Raw genomic sequence first — 24,122 nt, 5'->3', positions numbered from 1 at the left:
GTGATTTGGATATGACTGACTTTGATATAATCTTAGGCATGACTTGGTTGCCCCTCTATTATGATGTATTGAATTGTAATACTAAGTTTGTGACTCTAGAAATTCTGGGAAGGGAAAAGTTAGAGTGAGAAGGGGTGTACAAGCCTAAGCATGCTAAGATCATATCCTTCATTTGGGCGAGCAAACTAGCTGGGCAGGGTTGTTTGGCTTATTTGGACAATATTCGGGATGTGGAGGTTGAGTCTCCTTCTATTGAGTCTATTCCTGTGGTGTCAGAATTTAGAGAAGTATTCTCTATTGATTTACCTGGTATGCCTCCGGATAGAGATATAGATTTCTGCATTGATTTAGAATCTAGTACTCATCCCATTTCTATTTCTCTTTATCGTATGGCTCTGGCAGAATTAAGAGAGCTTAAGGCTCAAATCCAAGAGCTTCTTGATGAAGGATTTATTCGTCATAGTGCTTCCCCATGGGGTGCCCAGTGTTGTTTGTTAAGAAAAATTATGGTAGTATGAGAATGTGTATAGATTACCGGCAATTAAATAAGGTGACCATTCGAAATAAGTATCCATTGCCTCAGATAGATGATTTTTTTTACCAATTGCAAGGTGCATCCATCTTCTCTAAAATTGATTTAAGGTCTGGTTATCATCAATTAAAGATTAGGCCTGAGGATATACCAAAATCAATATTTTGGACTCGTTATGGGCATTATGAGTTCCTAGTTATTTTTTTTGCATTGACTAATGTCCCCGCAGCTTTCATGAGTTTGATGAATGGGGTGTTCAAACCCTTTCTTGATTCTTTTGTTATAGTGTTCATTGATGATATTCTAGTTTATTCGGGAAGTAAGGAAGAGCATGTCGATCATCTTCATATTATTCTGGGAGTTCTTGGGAAACAAAAGTTGTATGCAAAATTTTCTAAGTGTGAATTTTGGCTGAACTCGGTTGCATTTTTGGGGCATGTGGTTTCGAAAGAAGGGGTAATGGTAGATCCCCAAAAGATTGAGGCGGTTAGGAATTGGGTTCGACCAAGTTCTGTGACCGAAATTAGGAGTTTTGTAGGGCTTGCTAACTATTATCGTCGATTTGTGAAGAATTTTGCTTCTATTTCTACTCATTTGACTAAAAAAGAGGTACCATTTGAATGGACTGAAAAATGTGAGGAGAGCTTCGAAAAGTTCAAGACTCTTTTGACCACCGCACTTATTCTACATTACCGGTTGAAGGAAAGGATTTTGTTGTTTATTGTGATGCTTCGCGTTATGGTTTGCGTATGGTGTTGATGCAAGAGAATAATGTTATTGCCTATGCATCGTGTCAATTGAAGATGCATGAGAGGAATTATCCAACACGTGATTTGGAGTTGGCAGCGGTAGTATTTGCTTTTAAAATTTGCCGACATTATCTTTATGGTGTCAAGTGTGAAGTATTTACTGATCCTCGTAGTTTGCAGCATGTGTTCACTTAAAAAGATCTAATTTTGAGACAAAGAATGTGGATGGAGTTACTCAAATACTATGATGTGACCATCCAATACCATCCTGGCAAGGCTAATGTGGTGGCAGATACATTAAGTCGGAAAGTGGTAAGTATGGGCAGTCTAGCTTGCTTGAGTGCATCCAAGCGACATTTGGCTAAGGAAATTCAACGTTTGGAGTCTAACTTCATGCGATTGGGCATATCAGAGAAATTAGGGGTGTTAGTTTGCATTGAGGTTAGGGCCACGTTTATTGAGGAGATCAAGGCCAAACAATTTGATGATGAGAATTTGGATGAACTCAAGAAGAAATTGTGATTGGCAAGGCACAAGATACCACTCTTGATGTGGATGGTGTGCTTAATTTTAAAGGAAGGATTTGTGTTCCTCGAGTTGATAACTTGATTCCGAAATTATTGGCGGAAGCTCATGGTTCGCGATATTCCATTCATCCGGGTGTGACCAAGATGTATCAAGATTTGAAGCAAATTTATTGGTGGTCAGGCATGAAGAAAGACATTGCAGAGTTTGTGGCTAAGTGTCAAAATTTCCAACAAGTAAAGTATGAACACCAAAGACCGGTGGGTTTGCTTCAAAGAATGTCAATTCCGGAATGGAAGTGAGAAAGGATAGCCATGGATTTTGTGGTTGGTCTTCCCAAGACTTTGGGGAAGTTTGATTCTATTTGGGTAGTGGTTGATAGATTGACAAAGTCAGCCCATTTTTTTCCTATAAGGATAGAATATAATGCTGAACAATTGGCGAAGGTGTATTTGAAAGAGATAGTGAGGTTGCATGAAGTGCCCATTTCTATCATCTCAGATCACGGTACCCAATTTACCTCCAAGTTTTGGAGGAAGTTATATGAGAAATCGGGCGCACAACTCACTTTTAGTACAGCCTTCCATCCACAGACAGACGGACAATCGAAAAGGACCATTCAAGTGTTAGAAGACATGTTGAGAGCATGTGATTGACTTTAGAGGACATTGGGATAAGTTCTTAACCTTGTGTGAGTTCTCTTATAATAATAGTTATCACTCTAGCATTGATATGACACTATTTGAGGCACTCTATGGGAGAGTATGTAGATCACCCATAGGATGGTTTGAGGCTGGAGATGTGAAACCTTTAGGGGTGGACTTAGTGAAGGATGCTCAAGACAAGGTGATGAGTATTCAAGCTAAGCTTCTAGCATCCCAGAGTAGGCAAAAGAAGTATTCAGATCATAAGGTAAGAGACATGGCGTTTCAAACCAGTGAGAATGTTCTTCTTAAGGTATCACCCATGGAAGGGGTGATGAGATTTGGCAAGAAGAGCAAGTTAAGTCCGCGATACATTGGTCCCTTGGAGGTTCTTGAATGTGTAGGATTCGTGACTTGTCGATTGGCCTTACCTCCTAACTTATCAGGGGTTCATCTGGTATTTCATGTGTCCATGTTGAAGATATATCATGGTGATGGAGATTACATCATTAAGTGGGACTCGATTGTATTAGACAAAGACCTCCAATATGAGGAGGAACCGATTGCAATTGTTGATCGTGATGTGCGTAAGCTGAGGACCAAGGAGATTAAGTCCGTGAAAGTTCAATGGAAGCATCGTCTATTTGAGGAAGCTACTAGGGAAACCGAGAAGGATATGTGAGACAAGTATCCCCCAGTGTTTTGGACGGCGAGAGGTGACAAAAGGCGACAAGGGCCATCTTGCCACGCGGTGAGGCGCTCATTTTTTTTAATCGAGGCTCCAATTAATACCAAAAATTAAAAATATTTAATTGCATTTATAAATATCCAAAATCTCAATAGCAATAAGTCAATAACATATATTAGCAAATATTTCAATTCAAAAACTAAAAGTAGATATTAAAAGTCTAAAATTTTAAAGACCCAATAATTCAAAACACAATACTAGAACTCTAAAAGTCTATTCTTCTTCAAAACTATCCAACTTTTGGAGATCAACATCCTCTACATCATTATATTGCTCATCATCTTCTTCCTCCTCGTAGTCTTCATCAATTAGTGTCCGAGTCCTTCTTGAAGTTGAACTTGTAGATGTAGTTTCTACTCCTTTGCCCTTGTCAAGTGCTCTTGATCTTGAAGAAAGTCCCCTAAGATTATAGATACTCTTATCAGCTCCAATTGACGTAGCAACACTACCCCAAGTAAGATCATCATCCTCATATACTAGTTCATCTTTTTGATCTTCGGGGCATCCAACTAACCATTCATTTGAATCATCAATGTTATCCAAGCGAATTGGATCAATGAGATCACGAGCATCATATTGACATTTCAATGTTCTATTGTACTTAATGTACACTTTGAGACGCGATAGTGCAAGCCTATTCCTCTTTTTGGAATGAATATGTGTATAAGTTATAAATATTAACTAATAGATAGTGATAATAATATAATATGGACATTAAGATATAATTTTTTTACTTACGTGTTCAAACACACTCCAATTTCGCTTACATCTAGAGGAGCTACAAGTTAGGCCTAATACTTTGATGGCAAACTTTTGCAAGTTTGGTGTTTCACTACCAAATAAAGACCACCATTCAACTATAATAGAATAAATTTAAAGGTTAATGAGTATAAATAAGTCAAATAATTTAAGTAAGAGCTAAATTAACTCACTTACCCGACGACCTTGTGTCTCTAGCTCTTTTAGTCGAACCACATCCAAATAGTCCATCTGCCATTTTGTACCTAGGAAGCTCAGCGACTAGTAAATCTTGTATTGTTGTATCGGGGATCATCTTCTCAACACATGCATAATACTCAATCCACAGACTATGTAGTAAAGTTCCCTCTTCTTGAGCTTTATAATACAATCATGGGTTCAAAACATGGCCTGCAGCATGCAAAGGCTGATATAGTTGGTCTGACCACCTTGCATCAATAATTTCAAACAATTTCTCATATTTCTTCTTAACTCCACGAAAACCCCGTGCAATAGTTTCTTTGGCTCTATCCATTGCTTCATAAATATAGCTCATTGGTGGTTTTTTCTCCCCATCCACCAAACGAAGCACTTTTAAAGGACCACAAACTGTAAGTGCTCGAACAACATCATCCCAAAAGTGGGCAGAAATAATAAGATTGGCAACTTCTTTCCCCAAAGTTTCCTTTGCAAATTTACTTGAAGTCCATTCGGTTGAGAGGACTAAAGTTCTCAAGTTTTTTCTTTGTATGTACATAGCTCTCAAAGTCAAGAAGGTCGTTGCAAATCTTGTCTTGGACGGTTTCACCAAATTTCTTTCCTTGGTGAATTTTCTCATCAAGTTTAACAACAATGGCCTTTGACTAATGTAAAAATGGATTCTGATGGCCTTCTTAAAAACTGTTAAAGTAAGATTATAGTAATTAGTAGCTAATGAGTATTAAATATTGACTATAAAGAAAGTTAGAGGATAGGAGAGTGATATTACCGGAAGCATATGGCTTAACCTTGAATATGTCACCAAACATCAAGTTGATGCAATGAGCGGCACATGGAGTCCAATAATGTGTGGGTACGCACCCATCATCATGCTTCCCTCTTTAACATTCTCACTAGCATTATTGGTGACAATTTGTACAACATTTTCCGGTCCAATTATTTCAATAGTGCTTTCAAACAACTTGTACATTTTGGTGGAATTGGTAGATTCATTGCTAGCATCAATAGAACCAGGAAATACATTACCGATTAGAGAATTCACCAAAATTTTGATGATCATTTACCATTTCGTGTCGTCCATTTGTCCATCATAATGGAACATTTAAACTTTGTACATTGCACTTTATGCTCATCAACAATTTTTTCCACTTTCTCCACCTCTTTTTTTAGGTGAGTAACTCTAACTTCATGGAATGTAGGAGGCTTCATTCCGGGGTCATGTTGTCCTATTGTCTCAATAAACTTATCAAATGATTTGTAATTGACACAATTAAAAGGGAGTCCCGCATCATACATTCATATTGCAAAAACACTTACTGCACGCTCTCTTAGAATTTTCTTTGTTTCATCAATTCCTCCTCCTTTTTCAAAGCCTCTTTTTTGTGTTGAATTTTGTGGAAAATAGAGATTCATAAGGCCTTTCGTCACATTCTGCGCGGTGGATGATGCACCTCCACTAGAAGATATCCTTGAAGTTTTGGAGGGAGGCATCATTTCAGCATATTCATCCATATCATCAATATCAATATATTCTTCTGGCTACCTCACTTGAAATTTTGGATTATTAGCGATTTTATTTTGCATATAAGCCCTTACTTCTTCTCTAATCACCGACGGACAAGCTGAATATTGTTTTACATTTTTGTAACCACCTACTAAATGTTATTTGTGTCGAGTAATACCATCATTAAAAGTACTCCCACAAAAGTTACAATTAACCGAATCTTTCATTAATCCTTGAGTACCATAATTCCATCCAAAGTCTCTCTTTTTGCTAGCATCCGCCATTGAATTCACTATTGTACAGTACAACAGATATTATATTAATTACTATTAATTACTATAGAAGAATTAATTAAATTTTTTAAAAATAAAGACAGCATAGTGAAAGCAGTAGCATTCAGCAGCATTTTACAGTGAACAAAGAAAACAGAGGAAAAAAACAAAGCAATGAAGAAAACAGAGAAAAAAAACAAAGCAGAGAAGGCAGCAAGCAGTAGTATCTCAAAATCTTTTTTTTTGAGAAGGCAGTTCAAAACTTCAGATATCAGAATTTCAGATTCACTTCACAAGAAATTGAACAGAAGAAAAAAAGAAAGTAAGAGAAGAAGAGGACTGAAGAGAAGAAATGAAGAAAACAAGAGAAGAAGAAAGAAAAGAGGCAATACCTTTCAATTCGCGCGAGTCGACTGAAGGAGAAGAAGAGATTGCGAGGTTGAGGAGAAGAAACGCAAGTCGGGACTGACCCAAGTATGGAAATATGAAAAAAAAAAACCCCTAATTTTGACTAATATTATTAAGTCAAGACCTTTTTAATATTTTAAAACTAAAAGGCGCCGCCATTCAGGTCGTCATTACGTCGCCTCACGTCACCTAATTGATCTCGTCGTGCCTCACTGAGAAATGGTGTGACATGCTCGCCTCGCCTCGCCATAGCACCTTTGGCAAATGGCAAGAGCCATTAAGAACACTGGTATCCCCAATTGTTCGTCGATTCATGTACTATTTCATTCTTACTTTATCCCATTTTTTCTAGTTTGTCACTCGGGGACGAGTGACGGTTAATTCGTATCTATTGTAACGACCGGGTTCCGTCGTTATAGAAAATCCAACGGGGAAAATTTTGGGTCAAAATTTTTTTCCGGTAGTAACTTGAAAATTCCCAACCTAGTCCAGATTTGGACGAAATCAGAGTCTTTAAAGTGTGGGAAAATTTGGTAACAATCGGGTGTGTTGTTTATGATTTTGAGTACATGAATGGATAGATAACACATTAAGGAATCCGTACAACTTTACGGAATTGAATTCGGGCGAGTAGAACTCCCGAAATTGATCTTAGCGTGGATGGTGTTTTCTGAGCAGGGGCGGACCCACGTAGTCAGTTTTGGGTGCTCGAGCACCCATTGACTCCGGAAATTTTTTTGTATATATATATATATATATAGAAAATATAATAAATACGTTATTAAAGAAAAATAAGCACCCATAGAACACTAGCAGTCGTGGGTGCGCTGGTCAACACTTGGAAAAATAAGGCACGCGAAGCAAAAGGGCGAGGGTTCGAATCCCGTGAGCCCCATTCTTTTTTTTACTTTTTCCAGCGAATTTTGCACCTTTTTAATTAAGAGCTTATTTTACTCCGAATTTTGTACTTGTTTTGACTTTTTCTATTCTTAATTAGTTTAGGGTGACTAACTTTTTCTTTCTTTTTTATTTTTAACCTTTTTCTATGTTTTAAAACCTTTCCACTGCCCACTTTTATGGAATTTTTTCTTTTAACAAAAAGAGGAAATCATTCTTCTTCTTCTTCTTCTTCTTGTTTCAAAGAGAAAGCAGCCAGCCCAACAACAAACTTCAAGCTTGTTTCTTTTCAAAATCAAAATACAAAAGCAACGTAATAAGATTTGATGTTTGATTAAAGTTAGATAATGAAAAAAAAAGGGTTAGAGAAATTAGGTTTTGAGATTTTCATTGCTTATGGCTAGTACTCTTTAAGTCTTAATTCTTAAAATATATTCCACATAATTTTTTTTGTTACTTGATAAATAGATTTAGACTTTAGAGTCTCACATATTTAGTGTTTTGTGATTAAAAATATATTTTTTGAATACTTTTGAAATAATTTTTTTTCTTACCAACTTACTTGATTCAAAAATTAAATTTTAGGATGTATACAAATAACAAATTGTGCAATTGAAAATTTTGTGCTCATTGACTCATATATTGTTAATTATTGCTTGTGGTGTTGAAAGATCAAATAGATCTATTAATTGTTGTTTGGGTTGTTGATAGAAAGTTATAGATTTCAATAAAAATTAATTGAATTATGTGAATTAATTTTATGATAAAATTGATTTTTTTGCAGAAATTTATCTTTGTAAATTGAGATGGATAAGTATGTCACAAGATCGAAAATTGGGCATCCAAGTTCTAGCTCTACTCATCCATCTACCGCTTCAACCATAGCTCCGAAAATTCAAAGGAAAACATTTATTTCAGATGTTGATTTAGAATCTCTTAAAGCTGATCCGGGAATTAGAAAGCCCATTGCAGAATATAATCCTAATATACGTGATGATATTAGGAGATATTATATTCTTAAAAAGCCTTGCCAACCTAAGGATCATAAATTTCCTAAAACTAAGTTTGGGAAGGAAATGCGGCATTTTTTTCCTGATTGGTTTAATGGTCGTAAGTGGTTGGAGTATAGCATAACAAAAGATGTTGCATTTTGTTTGTGTTGCTATTTGTTTAAAAATGAATGTGAAAGTCGTGGATATGTGGTTGATGCTGCTTTCACAAAGACTGGCTATAGAGCTTGGAACAAAGCTATTGAAAGATTTAGAGCTTATGTTGGAGATATAAATAGCATCCACAACAAGTGTTTCAACAAGATGCTTGATTTGATGAATCAATCACAGTCAATACGCACTTCCTTTGATAAAAAGTCCAAGAAAGAAAAAAGTGAGTCTCGGCGTCGCTTGAGTGCTTCAGTTGATGTGACAAGATTTCTCTTGAAATTAGGAATATCATTCCATGGACATGATGAGAGTTGATCTTCTTCAAATAGAGGTATTTTTCTTGAACTTTTGCAATGGTATGGAGATATTAATGAAGATGTTGGAAGCATTATTTTAGAAAAAGCTCCAAAAAATGAAATGATGTGTTCTCCAAGTATTCAAAAGGATATTGTTGATTCTTGTGCTAAGGAAACAATCAAATCTATTCTTGAAGATTTAGATGGGGATTATTTTGGGATACTAGTCAATGAATCAAAGGATGTATCACACAAGGAGCAAATGACACTTGTTTTGAGATATGTTAACAAACAAGGAGAAGTGATAGAACGATCTGTTGGTATTATTCATGTTAGTGATACATCTGCTTGTTCATTAAAGGAAGCAATATACTCTTTTCTTTCAGATCACTCATTAAGTCCATCGCAAATACGTGGGCAAGGTTATGATGGAGCTAGCAATATGCAAGGACATCTAAATAGTCTTAAAACTTTGATTATAAATGAGACTCCATCGGCATATTGCATTCATTGTTTTGCCCACCAATTGCAGTTAACACTAATGGCTCTTGCAAAGAAGGATTCAAATGTAGATGACTTTTTTTGCTTAGTTACTAATGTGTTAAATATTGTTGGAGCATCTTTTAAGCGTAGAGATTTACTTCGAAAACACCAAGCCGAACAGTTAGAGAAGTTGCTCATATCAGGGGAAGTGCATATTGGGCGAGGATTAAATCAAGAACGTGGGCTTCAGCGGCCAGGTGATACTCATTGGGGTTCTCATTGTAGAACATTAGATAATCTTATTGTTCTATTTCCATCAGTTATTCATGTGCTTGAATTTACTGGATGTGAGTGTCCAAACTATACTGATAGACTTCTTGCTAAAACTCTTGTGGATACGATTAAGAAATTTGATTTTGCCTTTATGTTGCACTTGATGTGGAAAGTTCTTATGATGACAAATGAATTGAACTTCTCATTACAAATGATGGATCAAGATATTGTCAATGCTATGGGATTTCTTGCTCTTACAAAGCAAAGATTACAAAATATGAGGGATAATGAATTCGAATCATTAATGAATGATGTCTCTTCTTTTTGTGATAAACATGATATAGTCATTCCGGAGATGGATGCTAGCTACTTTCCTGGGAAGTCAAAGCGTAAAGCTCTTGATTTTACATATTCTTATCATTTGTGTGTTGAAATATTTTATGATGTTATTGATTTGCATCTTCAAGAGCTTAATAATCGTTTTGATGTTGTGAGTACTGACTTACTTCTCGGTATGGCTAGTTTGAATCCAGTTAATTCATTTGGTAGTTTTGATAAGGGTAAGATAATGAGGTTGGCTGAATATTATATGAATGAGTTTGACAGCAACAAGCTTCGAGATCTCAGTTTTCAGCTTGATAGTTTTATAGTTTATGTATGTGGTTCTGACAAGAGGTTCTTCAACTTGAAGGGAATTAGTGATCTTGCTAAAGTATTGGTCAAGTCAGATTTGCATCAAATTTGGCCACTTGTTTATTTGCTTATCAAGTTGACTCTCATTCTTCCCGTTGCTACTGCTTCTGTGGAACGAGTTTTCTCATCCATGAAGTACATTAAAAATGAACTTCGCAATAGTATTGGTGATGAATTTTTGAATTGTTGTTTAGTTTGCTATGTAGAGCGTAAGCTATTCGCAAATGTAAGCAATGATGCTATTATTTATCATTTTCAACATATGAAAAGTCGTCGAGCACAATTATAACTTTAAGACTAGAAGTCTCTTTTTGTAATGATAATATTACTAGTAGGTCATTGTGACTTATAACTAGTGGTTGTTTTTTATGATGATAATATTAATCGTTGTTTTATTTTTTTTACTTTTTTTTATTAAAGAGTTTGAGTTAGTATACGTTTACTTTTTTTATTAAAGAGTTTGAGTTAGTATACGCTTACACTATGTGATTGCTAACATGTTTATGTTAAAGGAAGTGAGCACCCACAACCTTTAAATCCTGGATCCGCCACTGTTTCTGAGCGTCTTTGAAAGAAGGTGTGTTGTGAAATGGGGATCTTGGGATTTTCAAAATAGCTCTTTGTCTCCGTGCAAGCCGCTGGGGTGGGATTTCTGCCGCCAAGGCAGGCCGTTGTGGCGGTGTGGTGGCGACTGTGGCGGGTTTGACGCGATTTAAGTCGTTAATAAAACCTCAAAACGTCTTTATTCTGCACTTTTCAACTTTGAGAGCCAAGATACGACCCCATACGAGTTCTTGACAGTTTTTCACCATTCTTGAGGCTAAAGGTAAGATTTTAACTCCCCGAATTCATTTTTCGATCCGTAGAACCTATTTCTTGGGTTGTTACCGATGGGGAGGGGTTTTTTTATCTTAGAATTCATGGTGGAAACAACCATTATTGGATTATAGGATGATCCAGGGTTTGTAGAATTGTTAGTAATCTGGGTAATTAGTGATTGTTTATTGATTCCCGTATTATATTGATTGTTTGTAGACCACAAACTAGCAAAACGAATTCGGAAAGCGAAGGATCAAGTTTTATAGGGTTTCAAGCTTGTTTCAAGGTAGGTGATGGTTGTGATTCTATTATTGTTTAATGTATTCTTGTTATTGCTTCATTATGATGCATGTATGTATGCGAATGTTGCATTGTTGATCACACTGGTTGTAAATGAGATAGATGAATAACTATGTGCCATGAATCACTTCTTGATTGTATGATTATTGAGAATATATTTGTGAGTGTGATTGTGGTGTGTTGATGGATCGACTGCCATGTTCCGACATAACTAATTGGGATCAGTTGCCACGTTTCGGCATAACTATGAGATCGGTTGCCATGTTCCGGCTTAATTATTGGATCGGATACCACGTTCTAGTGCACTAACAGTTTGGGTTTGGGTTCCATGAGAGGACCAACTACTTGTGATAATTGTGTATTGTTGAACATGTGATATCTAATGTTGTTATGTTCTGTATATTGCATGGTTATATTGTTGTGATGACTTGTTTGTGTTACACTTAGTGGGATAGCCGCGTGATCCTATCAGTACACGGTGATTGTGTACTGATACTGCACTTGCTTTTATTTTTATTGAGTACAGGGCATCTTCCGGCGGCTATTGACAGACCTCGCTTAGAAGATCTGTAATCGTTGCTTTCGAATTCAAGGGTGAGCTAGCATCTTCCGGGCTGGTTTGGATTCTCTTTGAGTCTATGTCCACATTTCGGACTTAAACTAGTTCTTTAGATGTTTTTATGTTAGTTGGGGCTGTGACCCTTCTTGTTTAGACTTGGTTATCGTTAAGATGTTTTGGTACATTGACTTTCAGGTTATAGGTTATTTTCTTCCGCATTGTTAGTTCTTTTGTTAGACTCTTGTTGAAGTTTATGGGAACTTTATTTTCTTTTAGTTAATTGTTTTTGTTTTGTTCTAGTTGCTTGGTTTGGGTTGTAGTTTTGGTTCTCCCACTAGAGGTTTAGTGTGGGTGTCACTCACGACGATTTGGGTCCGATCCCTTGATGCCATTATAGCAAATTGGTTGCTATTATTAATTAATTATAATTAAATGATAATAATAATATTAATAATTTAAAATTGATAAAAATCCTCAATTGAAAAAAGAGCTAGATAACAATTAATGTCTACCTAGAAGTAGTTAAAAAAAACTTTGAGTAAAGTCTTCCATAAAATTGTTTCAATAAATCAAGGATTTAAAATTTCATTTACGTGCACAACATGATGACTTAAAGTATCTTTTCACTAAAAATTATACTTTGTTCTATTCTTAAGCAAAGGTCAAACTACACCTATCCCTTGAAATATGAAAACTTCAAAATCATTATATTTATGAACTAACAAGATTTTTTAATTAATGGACAAGTTTTCACTAATTAATTTGTTAGTTTTTTGTATGTGTAGTAAGAGTTCACTCTTCTTCTTTATTTTATCTTCTTTTACCTATAAAATGGCACTACCTAATTATTAACTTAGTTATAAAACACTTTCAAATCATCTTTAATTTCTCCCTAGCAACTACAATCTTTAATTTCTACTTTTTACTCTATCCATTTCAATTTGTTTGATCTATTTTAATTTGACACGTAGATTAAGAAAGTAGAAGACTTTTGAATTTTGTGAACCTAATAAATTAAAGATATATCAAATGTATCAAAATGCCCTTTAATGTTGTGGTCAGAAAATGTTACGTTGAAAGTTGAATTTAAAGAATTACTTAAAAGGAAAAGAGACATTCTTTTTTTAAATAGAAAAAAAAGAAAAGCAAGTCAAACAAATTAAAACGAAAGGAATATAAAATTAATATTTGAGGGCAAATTTCATAGATGGTCACATAACTAAGTTTTTTTATTTTTTTTTTACTTTCACGGAAGTCACTTAATTATGTTTTCTAATACAAAAATCACACTTAATTATGACTCTTTAAATAAATGAAAATTTTCAATAAAATATTGCTCATCGAGAATTGATTTTTTCAGCATATGTGATTTTTGTGATAAAACATATAATAGTTAAGTGAATTTGGTGAAATAAAACTAAATAGTTGTTGACACTCAATTTTGGACCTCCACGATTAATCGTCGAGCTTTTTCAATTTTAAACGATTTAAAATAATTAGTTTTATTAAATAAATCAAATATTTTCTCTAGTTATTTTCGAGTAATTCTAGTCTCAAAAGATTTTGTTTTTTTAGTAAATATTTTATTAAATTAGTTTAGTTAATTAATAGGAGTAATAATTTTGAATTAATTAGTGTATATTTAATTTAATTATTTTATTTTGTTAAGATTAAGAAGCTCATTAATTATATTAATTTGTCCTATTTAATTATTAATCGAATTTACTAATTAACTCAATTTGGCTAAGTCCTTAATACAATGACTATAATTGCAATCAATTAGGCCAAATTCTCAATTCAACTGTAGCCCTTTATTGTAATTTTAAGGAAAAATTAATTAAATACACAACACTTCTTTACCTATTCTCAATATTTCCCTACTCTTTTATTAAAATACAAAAATCCCTTATTTTCCCCCAATTCAACTTAACCGAATACTTTATTAGTTTAAGTATCCGCCGGTTATTAATTAAAGTATCCGCGCTGCTATATTATGAATCCGCCCGTTAATTAAGTATCCGTGCTGCTAACAACTTAATAATTTAAGTATCCGCCCGTTATTAATTAAAGTATCCGCGCTGCTATATTATGCATCCGCCCGTTAATTAAGTATCTGTGTTGCTAACAACTTAATAATTTAAGTATCCGCCCGTTATTAATTAAAGTATCCGCGCTGCTATATTAAGTATCCACACTGCTATATTATGTATCCGAAAAACACTAATAAAAGGAATTTTTGGTAATTAATGAAAGAGTAGGAAAAGGAAGTAATTTCTTTCTTATACTATGTCATTTGCCTAATTTTTACTAATTTTAATTACCCTTTTTGACTGCCTTTAAACTTATTTGTAAAATCAGTTTTTGGGCCTTTTATTTCAAAGTTTTCAGACCCATCAGCCCATCTTTTCAATTTCACTCTCAATTCCAAAGAGACTCATTACAACATACAATACAATACAACAGCAACGATTAGCAAATCCAACCAAATACGACCCCTGCTGCGTCTTCTCTCTCGCGTCCAGCAACTCCAAAACGAAACCCAGTAGCTCCAGCAAGAAAATCGCGAGCAGGAGCCCAGCGAACCCGAGTCCAACGCAGTGAGCAAGCATCGCGCGTGTCATCTCTCCCTCTCGAATTTTCCACCTTTCGATTCCGTCCTGCGATTTTCTTGCCGTTTGAATTGGTACAATTGATAGCTGGTCAGCCTTATCCTCGGGAGAAATTTCGGAATCACCCAATTCTTCCCTCCCCATTTCCAGCCTAAATCTCCTCTATTTCTTCTTCAATGTTTAGGGTTGGAGAGGTTGGGGAAAAAGAACTAGTGTTAGAGAGAAAAATGCAATTATAGAATATAGCTAGGAAAACGAAGTAGAACTTGGGGGGAATTTCAGTCGATATAAGGGAAAGGATAGATAGAAATACACAGATTTTGGAGGCAAAAATAGACCCGAAAATTGAGAAGTGAGATATAGAGTACTCAACTTTCCGTTTCTTTTTCGAACTCGACACTTTGCTGCTGTTTATTGGAGTCTCATTTCGCTGCTGATTTGCTCGTTTCGTCCAGTTTGCTGCCCAGAAAAAGGTAATACTTCTCCCCTCATTCATTCACGTCTTGTTTGATTTCGAGTCTGTTGTTGATCTCTTTGGCTTCATCCTTGTTCCATGCTTTTGTTCGAAAGTCTGTTTGGTTGGAATTTCTAACTGATCATTGTGCTATTGATTTCATTGTCTTAGTTAAATGTAAATCTGATTTATAGCTGTTTAAGCTTGGTTTTCATATTGTTTCGAATCATATGATCGTCTTGTTGTAATTAGCATGCCTAATATGTCTGATGTTCTTCTTCTAGTTTGTCATTGTTAATGTAATCGCATTTTCATTCCGATGGCTTGGCTTCCTCGATCTCTTTGTTGCCTTACTGCTTCAGTGACATGTTAAAGCCGTTTCTATGTTTTCGTTTTGCTGGCTGTTTTGGTCCAAAATTCGCAGTTGAGTTATAGATATAAGATCCTTCTAATGATTCAGATTTTCTTGGCTACCTGGGTCACATTTTGAAACCCATGACACCATTTCCAACTAAGCGAAAATGCATCTATTCATTCATGTTTTAGTTGTTTTATTTATTATTATTGATATATGTTTTGTATTATTAGATTATGAGAAGTATTAAGTTCTGTCCTCATCTATTCATTCATGTTTTAGTTGTTAATTGATCATCTCTAAAATGCCTATCTTCTATTCATTAAATGCTTGTCATATATGTGCCTGTAGTCCTTTCTATTTTGCTAAATCCATACATTTGCATATTCATACAGTAGCCCTTGTTTTATCTAAAAATAAATGAATAAAATGTTCCTGTTCTTCTCTTAATTAGAGTGGTCCCACCTTCCAAAATCAATTGGGTTATTTGATGATTAACTACGTGGATTCAAATATTATGCTAAGATGTTGAATCCTATACTATGCTAATTCCTTTTCTTTTGCTTTTGCCTGTTTGCATGTGAGTTCATCATAAACACTCCTTTTTCCTGACATTTCGAGAGAGCCGTAAAGGCTCAAATCCCTCCTTTCGAGTCAGCCGAAGAACAGGTCCCCGGAAGCTGAAATACAAGTGTTCAGAGCGAAACAAAAGGCTGTATATGCAGAATATACAGCAACGGTATACACTGTATACAGTCACGGAAATGGGTCAAAAGCCCACTAAATTTCCAGTTTTTTGTTTATGTTGTAATTGGGCCAAAAGCCCATTTATTTTTAGTATTGTTTTGCTGGTTTTAGGACAGGTGAAATTGGGCCTAAAGCCCAAAAGAAATTCAATTTTTTTTATGATAGTCTAGGACAGATACCAGTGATCTAAATGGGTTATTGTTGCCTCGATTGTAAATGTTTGGCCCTGTGTTTGGAGGAAGATAAGGATGAGAATTATTCTAGTAGATTTGGATATGAAATGAAGGAGAAACATTGTACTGGAGCCAATGTTTGCAATAGGTACCACTTCTTCATCCATTGGAACGGAGATGAGAAATCCTGATGTGGATGTACTTCTGAGAGTGAAGGAAGTAAGTATTTGTCGACCCTGTATAATATACATATATTAATTATCGATAACATTTACTGATAGGAAAAGATAGTGAGAATACATATGAAAGTAATGTAGTACCATGCTTGTAGTTTGTTGTTAGTGACACACCTATGTCAATTACATTATAGTAATGAGTTAATAAAAAATGACTGAATGCTTATACAATGAAGACATGTTACAATTAGCATATTGTGAGATAAAATAGTTTTAAAAGATGAGATACTCCAGTAAGCGCAGACTTTGTTATACATAGATTTTCATATAATGTTGTAAGATATTTGTACAGATTGTAGTCGTATTGTTCACCTTTAGAAGTACCGTCAAATCATTCAGTGAATGTTGATTTGTAAATGATACATTTGCAGTACGGATCTAGAGATCATATTGCATGACCATAAAACTTTCCTGTATGCTAAATCTGGACAACATTTTATCATTGCCCACTAGTATTAGAAACATAAATCATGATCTAAAATATAGATAGGTAAGAATTGGGCCAAACAAATTCGTTTTTTAACTGACCTTTTGGAGTTTCATTTTGAAGGGACCGATGCCATTATAGCAAATCGGTTGCTTCTATTAATTAAATAATAATTATTAAAAAATGATAAAAATCCTCAATTGAAAAAAGAGCTAGATAACAATTAATGTCTACCTAGAAGTAGTTAAAAAACTTTGAGTAAAGTCTTCCATAAAATTGTTTCAATAAATCAAGGATTTAAAATTTCATTTGTGTGCACAACATCATGACTAGTATATTTTCACTAAAAATTATACTACGTTCTATTCTTAAGCAAAGGTCAAACTAACACCTATCCCTTGAAATATGAAAACTTCAAAATCATTATATTTATGAACAAACAATAATTGTTAATTAATGGACAAGGTTTCACTAATTAATTTGTTAGATTTTTGTATGTGTAGTAAGAGTTCACTCTTCTTCTTTCTTTTATCTTCTTTTGCCTATAAAATGGCACTACCTAATTATTAACTTAGTTATAAAACACTTTCAAATCATCTTTAATTTCTCCCTAGCAACTACAATCTTCAATCAACTTCTTCTCAAAACTTTGCTTATCATGTCAACCAGGCAAATGCCACATCCAATCACAAAGCTCAATGGAAGAGATCAAGCATCTCTAATTTTAGAAGTTTGGGGTGGGATTATTCTTCTTTTTTTAACTTATAAGCTAGTCGAATTCTTTATTGGACGAGTTAAAACTCGTCCAATTCAAACCACAGGTCAAAAAACAGTTGACCAATTTCCATATATACCTTACTCCGAGTTAGACAGTATTTGTTTCAACGACAATACCTGTCAAATTTGCCTCTCGGAGTTTAGGAAAACCAAACGTGCATCGGTGCATGTGTACTCCCATGCAATCACATCTACCACAAGAGTTGTATATCAACTTGGATGGATCGGGAGATGACATGTCCCATTTGTCGCCGCGATTATAGTGAAATCGCGGTTGAGTAATTTTATTTATTTAGTTTTTGTAATAAATACTGTAATAGTTGATCTAATATCATTAATATACAATAATATTGTGTCCTTAATTATATGGTGTTCTTTTTATATATTCTTAGTAAATTATGACGGTAATGGTAGAGCTTCCTTTCAAATAATATACACAAGATATACAAAATATACACCTATGATATACATAATATACACCTATGATATACAAAATATACACAAGATATGCAAAATATACAACTATGATATACAAAGGTATTTGACAACAATACCTATATAAAATAAAATTATGGTAATATTAATGTGTATAATAAGTTAAATTCTAGGCTCATGCCAACTATTTTATAACTTAACATTATGAACGAAGCAAATTCAATAAAATACATTACTACAATCAATAGAAAGGTGAAGAAATCAGTACCGGGATAATTGGGCCAAAGAAATATCTATTGAATTTGAGCCAACGATATTGACTCCTAATGTCTATTGAATTTGAGCCCATTGTGATTAATGCTGAATATTTTAGGCTTTAGCCCAATTAGGGGTGGTAAAATCAAATTCAATCCACCCAACCCATTTAAGTGACCAACCCATTTTATAGCTCAACTCATTTCAACCCAATTCATTAAAAATTGGGTTGATATATACCCAAATTGACTCATAATTTTTTTATCAAAATATTTTTAAAGAACTATTTTTTATTTGATATGTTATAGATAACCATCATAAAGAAAACAAATAAGGCTATTAGGTACTAAATATTTTTAAAGAACAAATAAAACGATTAAAAATTATAAAAATTGGGTTGGATTGAGTTTTAACATATTCAATAATCCATACCGTAAACCATTTGATCCTAGTAGATTTAGATTTAATTGGGTCTCGACCCATTTATTATCTTGGCCCATTATTACTTGTCATTCGAGCCAACCAGCCCATTTGCTACCCTTAAGCCCAGTCACGTGTTTAGCCCGTGTACACGGCTACACGCATTACATGATTGTGGACTTAAGCCCAAATCTCTATTTAGAAAATGATTATGGGCCCAAAATCTCTATTTAGGGAAAATTACGTGGTTAAGCAAATTTATACTACTTAATTACTTATCATAGTTTTAGTTTGTTATAATTACCACTCGTGACTAACATTATACATTAATTACGTGGGCTGACTTCGAATTTGTATAATTAGTCACGTTTGTATATGTATAGTTCTCCAGAATATACAAATACATAGGTATAATATACAATTATCTAACCGATATACATATACAATTCACCTCTCCCCCACTCTATGCTCTCGCTCGCCTCTCTCCTCCCTCTCCCAATCTCGCTCGCCTCTCTCCTCCCTCTTCCAATCTCGGTTGCCATATATACAAATGCATAAATATAATATACAATTATCTAACCGATATACGTATACAATTCACCTCTCTCCCACTCTATGCCCTCTCTCGCTCGCCTCTCTCCTCCCTCTCCCAATCTCTCTTACCATATATACAAATACATATGTACAATATACAATTATCTAACCGATATACATATATAATTCACATCTCTCCCACTCTTTGCCCTCTCTCACTCACCTCTCTCCTCTCTCTCCAGTCTTGCTCGCCTCTCTCCTCCCTATAACATGTAACTATGAATTGTAATTATCAAACTATAGCTATGGAGAATAATTAAGCTATTTTTGAGTGGCTATATATGAAAGTTCCTCTTTAGCAAAAAAATGTGGCCTTTAGCCCAAAATCTCTATTTAGCAGGGAAAATTACGCGAAATGACAAACATCTAGATTTTATTATGTAATATATAAATAGTCTTGATTTCTTTAATCTGTGACTACAGTTTTGCGATTTTTTTTATTCAATTTTTCAAATTATATAAATTCAGAATTTGTGTAATTCAGTCATTGATTGTATAACTCCGGAATACGTATAACTTGGTCCTGGTTGTATTAATCTAGAATTTGTATATGCTTACCTTAGTGTTTGTATACAATTTATAAAAAAATCATAAATACATAATTTTGTTAACACAAATAAAGAATCAAGATTAACCTCTATATATACACCAAACAACCTTATATTTTTTCTTCATGACTGCAATATATGGTACCTAAGCTAGAGTGCGGAAACTAGAGACAAGTGAAAAACTAAACCTCCCTCTCTCGTTCGCCTCTCTTGTCTATTGCTTCCCTCTCTCCTTTCTCATTCCTCTCCCCCTTTCCCCCTCTTCTCTCTTTAAATCTATCTTTATATAATAATGACTATATGACGACACCCATCCTCGACAAAAAATATTTCAATTTGAATTCACACCATACAAGAATCTAACATACTTTGGCTGACTTTGTGTATCTATCATTTGGTAATATATTTACCTTCATTTAATTAAGGGTTGATTTAAATACATGTATAGAAGGAGGAGGAAGAAGAAAAAGATGATATTTATATCAATCTATTGTTGTATCAACATACAATATCGTATCAACCTGTAAGTATCGAATACAATATGTATCTCACTATTTATATATTTCTATTTTGCGAATAAATACAAGTGATACGAGAGAAAATGGATACAAGTGATGCAATTTACCAATCATTAAGTATCGCAAGCTAATATAAACAATAGAAGAATGGATGAGTACAAGTAATACAATCGTTATATATGTATCAACCAATATGTATCAAACACAACATGTCTATCTTGCAGCTCTCCCCTCTCTCTCTTTAAATCTCGTTCACCTTTCTCCTTACTCAAAGTATTTCTATTAGTAATAATTAGGCAAGCTAATAATCTTGGTCCAAACTATAACTATTTATAAAAAATCCTAAAAAAATTGGTTGTTTTCTCAGGCAGTAGATCAACATAATGCTAACTTTGTAAACATAATTTGAAATTGAAAAATAGAAGTATGATTAAATCTTCATAATCATGTATTGTACCTGATATCCTTGTGAAGACATGTAGTCTCCTTTTGGCTCATTTTAGTTGCTGCTCTGCATTAGATGTATTGCAATATAAGAGTCTTACGTAATGAACTATTCTAGTAGTAAATTGTTCATAAATTATTTTACCATATCGAATGTGGCATCTTCCGGAGGCGGCATATGTTTTTATCTTAAAAGGTCATCTTTCGTAATTCTTTTTATAGAAACAGTTCCAAAAGGACAATCTCCATTTTTCGACCATATTAACGATAACCAGCTAGTTGTTGAGTCACTCAAATTTTTCTTTACTCTAGATAAAGTAGGTTGCATCTGATCCATCAAATGTTTAAATGTATGCTAACAATATTATTTTGTAAAAAGTGAAAGGTAAAATGGAAAGAGATTGAAGATATACGTCTTTGGGTGAAAATTATGCTCCTTCAACAATGGGTGATCAAATGCAGGTTGTTGGTAGAAATCAATACAATCATATAAATCCCCATATTTAGTCTGCAAAAAAAATGTATATTCATGAACAGGGTAATTAAATTATAGTAATAACACATCTCGTAATTGAATATGCAACTTTTAAACAGAAAGCAATCTCTGAGAAGCAATGGTTCGTAGATGATACTACTCTTTCTATTTTTTACTCTATCCATTTTAATTTGTTTGATCTATTTTAATTTGACACGTAGATTAAGAAAGTAGAAGATTTTTGAATTTTGAGAACCTAAATTAAAGATATATTAAATGTATCAAAATGCCCTTTAATGTTGTGATAAAAAAATGTTACGTTGAAAGTTGAATTTAAAGAATTACTTAAAAGGAAAAGAAACATTCTTTTTTTAAATAGACAAAAAAGAAAAACAAGTCAAACAAATTAAAAAGAAAGGAATTTAAAATTAATATGTGAGGGCAAATTTCATAGATGGTCACATAACTAAGTTTTTATTTTTTTTATTTTTTTTACTTTCACGGAAGTCACTTAATTATGTTTTCTAACACAAAAATCACCAAACTTTAGTTTGATCTTACAAACACAAAAATCACAAAATACCAGAAAATCACACTTAATTATGATTCTTTAAATAAATAAAAAAATTCAATAAAATATTGCTCATCGAGAATTGAATTTTTCAGCATATGTGGTTTTTGTGATAAAACATATAATAGTTAAGTGAATTTGGTGAAATAAAACTAAATAGTTGTTGACACCCAATTTTGGACCTCCACAATAATCTCATATAATAGTTAAGTGAATTTGGTGAAATAAAACTAAATAGTTGTTGACACCCAATTTTGGACCTCCACAATATAGATTAATCGTCGAGCTTCTTCAATTTTAAACTATTTAAAATAATTAGTTTTATTTAAAAAATCAAATATTTTCTCTAGTTATTTTCGAGTAATTGTAGTCATTTTATAAAATATTTTTTATATATAATTAGTACATTTTATGAACGTTAAAAAATCGTCTCAAAAGATTTTATTTTTTTAGTAAATATTTTATTGTGTATATTTAAGTTAACTATTTTATTTCGTTAAGATTAAGAAGCTCATTAATTAATTATATTAATTCATCCTATTTAATTATTAGTCAAATTTACTAATTAATTCAATTTGGCCAAGTCCTTAATTCAATGGCTATAATTGCAATCAATTGGGCCAAATTCTCAATTCAAGTATAGTTCTTTATTGTAATTTTAATTCCCCTTTTTGACTCCCTTTAAACTTATTTGTAAAATCAGTTTTTGGGCCTTTTATGTTGTAATTGGGTCAAAAACCTATTTATTTTTATTATTATTTTGCTGCTTTTAGGATAGGTGAAACTGGGCCTAAAGCCCAAAAGAAATTCAGTTTTTAATGATAGGTTAGGACCAGTACTAGTGAAAAGAAATTCAGTTTTTAATGATAGGTTAGGACAAGTACTAGTGATCTAAATGGGCAAAAAGTCCCTATATTATATTAACAAACATGATAACCTAGTTAAGTCAACTAATTTTAAAAAACTACTCTCTAAAAGTTGGTAAAAAATATAATATATTTCAAGCAAAATTTGATATTTACTAATATCATTAATTTCATCTTAATTTTTTACAATTTGATATTTATTAATATCATTAATTTCATCTTATATTTTTACATTTGAATATAAAAATATAAGATGAAATTAATGATATTAATAAATATCAAAATATGGAATATATGGTAAAACACGATAACGTTGGTCATATCATAGTCCACCCATAGGTAAAATCCAATTCTTACTAGAATCTGCCCAACAAATTAAAAGGAAAAAAAAATAGAAAAGAGAAGGTAAAGAAGAAACTGCAAATGTATCCGAGTAATTAAAATTCTTCTTCATAATTTATATCATGAGAGGAAAATAAATACGAAAATAGAAAAAATTGATTTTCAAAAGCTATTAATTAATATGATTAGAAGATTTTTATATTTTTACCTTTAAATATAAAAATATAAGACGAAATTAATGATATTAATAAATATCAAATTTTGTATGGAATATATTGTAATTCGTACCAAATTTGGAAAATAGTTTTCTAAAATTAGTTGACTTAACTATGGTTGTGACATTTGTCAATATAATAAAATCTTGACCTTTAAACTTTAAATAAAACACATGTCTCTCGTCTAGACGTACACTAAACGAAATGGAGGGAAGGGGTAATGGAGGGGAGCTTGCATTAGTATATATATGTCCGCGTGGACATCATAAATATTGCATCATTAAAAATAGTAACGTGTCCACGTGGGCACATATGTATCTTTAAAATACACTATTAAATAGTGTAGGGGGTAAAAGGTCCTCTATAAAGTTTGGTATCATAACAACAATTTTGGCCAAAGTTGAAGTATATATTTTTCAGACCCTTTTCCCTTTAATTAATTGACCAAACATTTTGAATTATAAAAAAGTGAAATAAATTTTTACAAAAATAAAAAATATTTTCTGAAATCATTTTAGTACCATTTTATCATTTCATTTGGCAAAATATTAGTGTGGCATTCTGAGCATCAATGTAACTAAGCTAGTGACTTTGGGTCATTAGTTAGTTAAGCACATTTCTTTAGATGAAAGACACTACTCCTTGCTCGCAGGCAATTTCTGGCACCTTGAAATTGGATCCTAACAAGGGTAGCAACGGGGAAGTAATGAGGTTGGGTATTGCAACCTCATTACTTCGTATTGCAACTAAGGTTATCTGGTCTGAACGAACATAAGAGAGAAGTTTCAATGTATTAATTAATCCGATTCAACTTCATTTCCCCGCACTTTTGAGGTGCTTTA

At 33.3% G+C, this 24,122-nt stretch overlaps 4 protein-coding genes across 4 annotated transcripts; 2 read left to right on the top strand and 2 right to left on the bottom strand.

Annotated features, from left to right (window-relative positions):
• Positions 1-3,411: 3,411 nt before the first annotated feature.
• On the bottom strand, positions 3,412-4,195 carry LOC125826315 (uncharacterized). Its single transcript, XM_049505630.1, has 3 exons — positions 4,135-4,195; positions 3,937-4,055; positions 3,412-3,840 (listed from the first exon to the last, which is right to left on the bottom strand). Exons 1-3 carry the CDS (start codon positions 4,193-4,195, stop codon positions 3,412-3,414), a joined length of 609 nt encoding a protein of 202 aa, XP_049361587.1.
• A 132-nt stretch (positions 4,196-4,327) lies between these two features.
• On the bottom strand, positions 4,328-5,215 carry LOC125826314 (uncharacterized). The gene is made up of 2 exons (XM_049505628.1): positions 5,017-5,215; positions 4,328-4,836 (listed from the first exon to the last, which is right to left on the bottom strand). The coding sequence occupies exons 1-2, from the start codon at positions 5,213-5,215 to the stop codon at positions 4,328-4,330; spliced, it is 708 nt and encodes a 235-aa protein (XP_049361585.1).
• A 2,827-nt stretch (positions 5,216-8,042) lies between these two features.
• Positions 8,043-8,711, top strand: LOC125826313 (uncharacterized). The gene has a single exon (XM_049505627.1). It carries the CDS (start codon positions 8,043-8,045, stop codon positions 8,709-8,711), a length of 669 nt encoding a protein of 222 aa, XP_049361584.1.
• Positions 8,712-8,816: 105 nt separating this feature from the next.
• Positions 8,817-10,712, top strand: LOC125826312 (uncharacterized). The gene is made up of 2 exons (XM_049505626.1): positions 8,817-10,350; positions 10,654-10,712. Exons 1-2 carry the CDS (start codon positions 8,817-8,819, stop codon positions 10,710-10,712), a joined length of 1,593 nt encoding a protein of 530 aa, XP_049361583.1.
• The last annotated feature ends 13,410 nt before the right edge of the window (positions 10,713-24,122 follow it).

Source organism: Solanum verrucosum, unplaced genomic scaffold (genome assembly GCF_900185275.1).
Source record: "Solanum verrucosum unplaced genomic scaffold, falcon-dt-bn FXZP01000060.1, whole genome shotgun sequence".
Taxonomy (NCBI): Eukaryota; Viridiplantae; Streptophyta; class Magnoliopsida; order Solanales; family Solanaceae; genus Solanum; species Solanum verrucosum.
This window is presented reverse-complemented; position numbering and strand designations above follow the sequence as displayed.

Bases quoted from the DNA above. Each gene is read 5' to 3' on its own strand.
- LOC125826315 (XM_049505630.1), bottom strand. From the start codon at position 4,195: ATGGCAGATGGACTATTTGGATGTGGTTCGACTAAAAGAGCTAGAGAC. The intron at 4,056-4,134 runs GTAAGTGAGTTA...ATTCTATTATAG, and splicing joins TAGAGACACAAGGTCGTCGG to TTGAATGGTGGTCTTTATTT. The intron at 3,841-3,936 runs GTAAGTAAAAAA...CATTCCAAAAAG, and splicing joins ATTGGAGTGTGTTTGAACAC to AGGAATAGGCTTGCACTATC.
- LOC125826314 (XM_049505628.1), bottom strand. From the start codon at position 5,215: ATGATCATCAAAATTTTGGTGAATTCTCTAATCGGTAATGTATTTCCT. The intron at 4,837-5,016 runs GTGCGTACCCAC...TTACTTTAACAG, and splicing joins AGAGGGAAGCATGATGATGG to TTTTTAAGAAGGCCATCAGA.
- LOC125826313 (XM_049505627.1), top strand. From the start codon at position 8,043: ATGGATAAGTATGTCACAAGATCGAAAATTGGGCATCCAAGTTCTAGC.
- LOC125826312 (XM_049505626.1), top strand. From the start codon at position 8,817: ATGTGTTCTCCAAGTATTCAAAAGGATATTGTTGATTCTTGTGCTAAG. The intron at 10,351-10,653 runs GTAAGCTATTCG...TTTATGTTAAAG, and splicing joins TTTAGTTTGCTATGTAGAGC to GAAGTGAGCACCCACAACCT.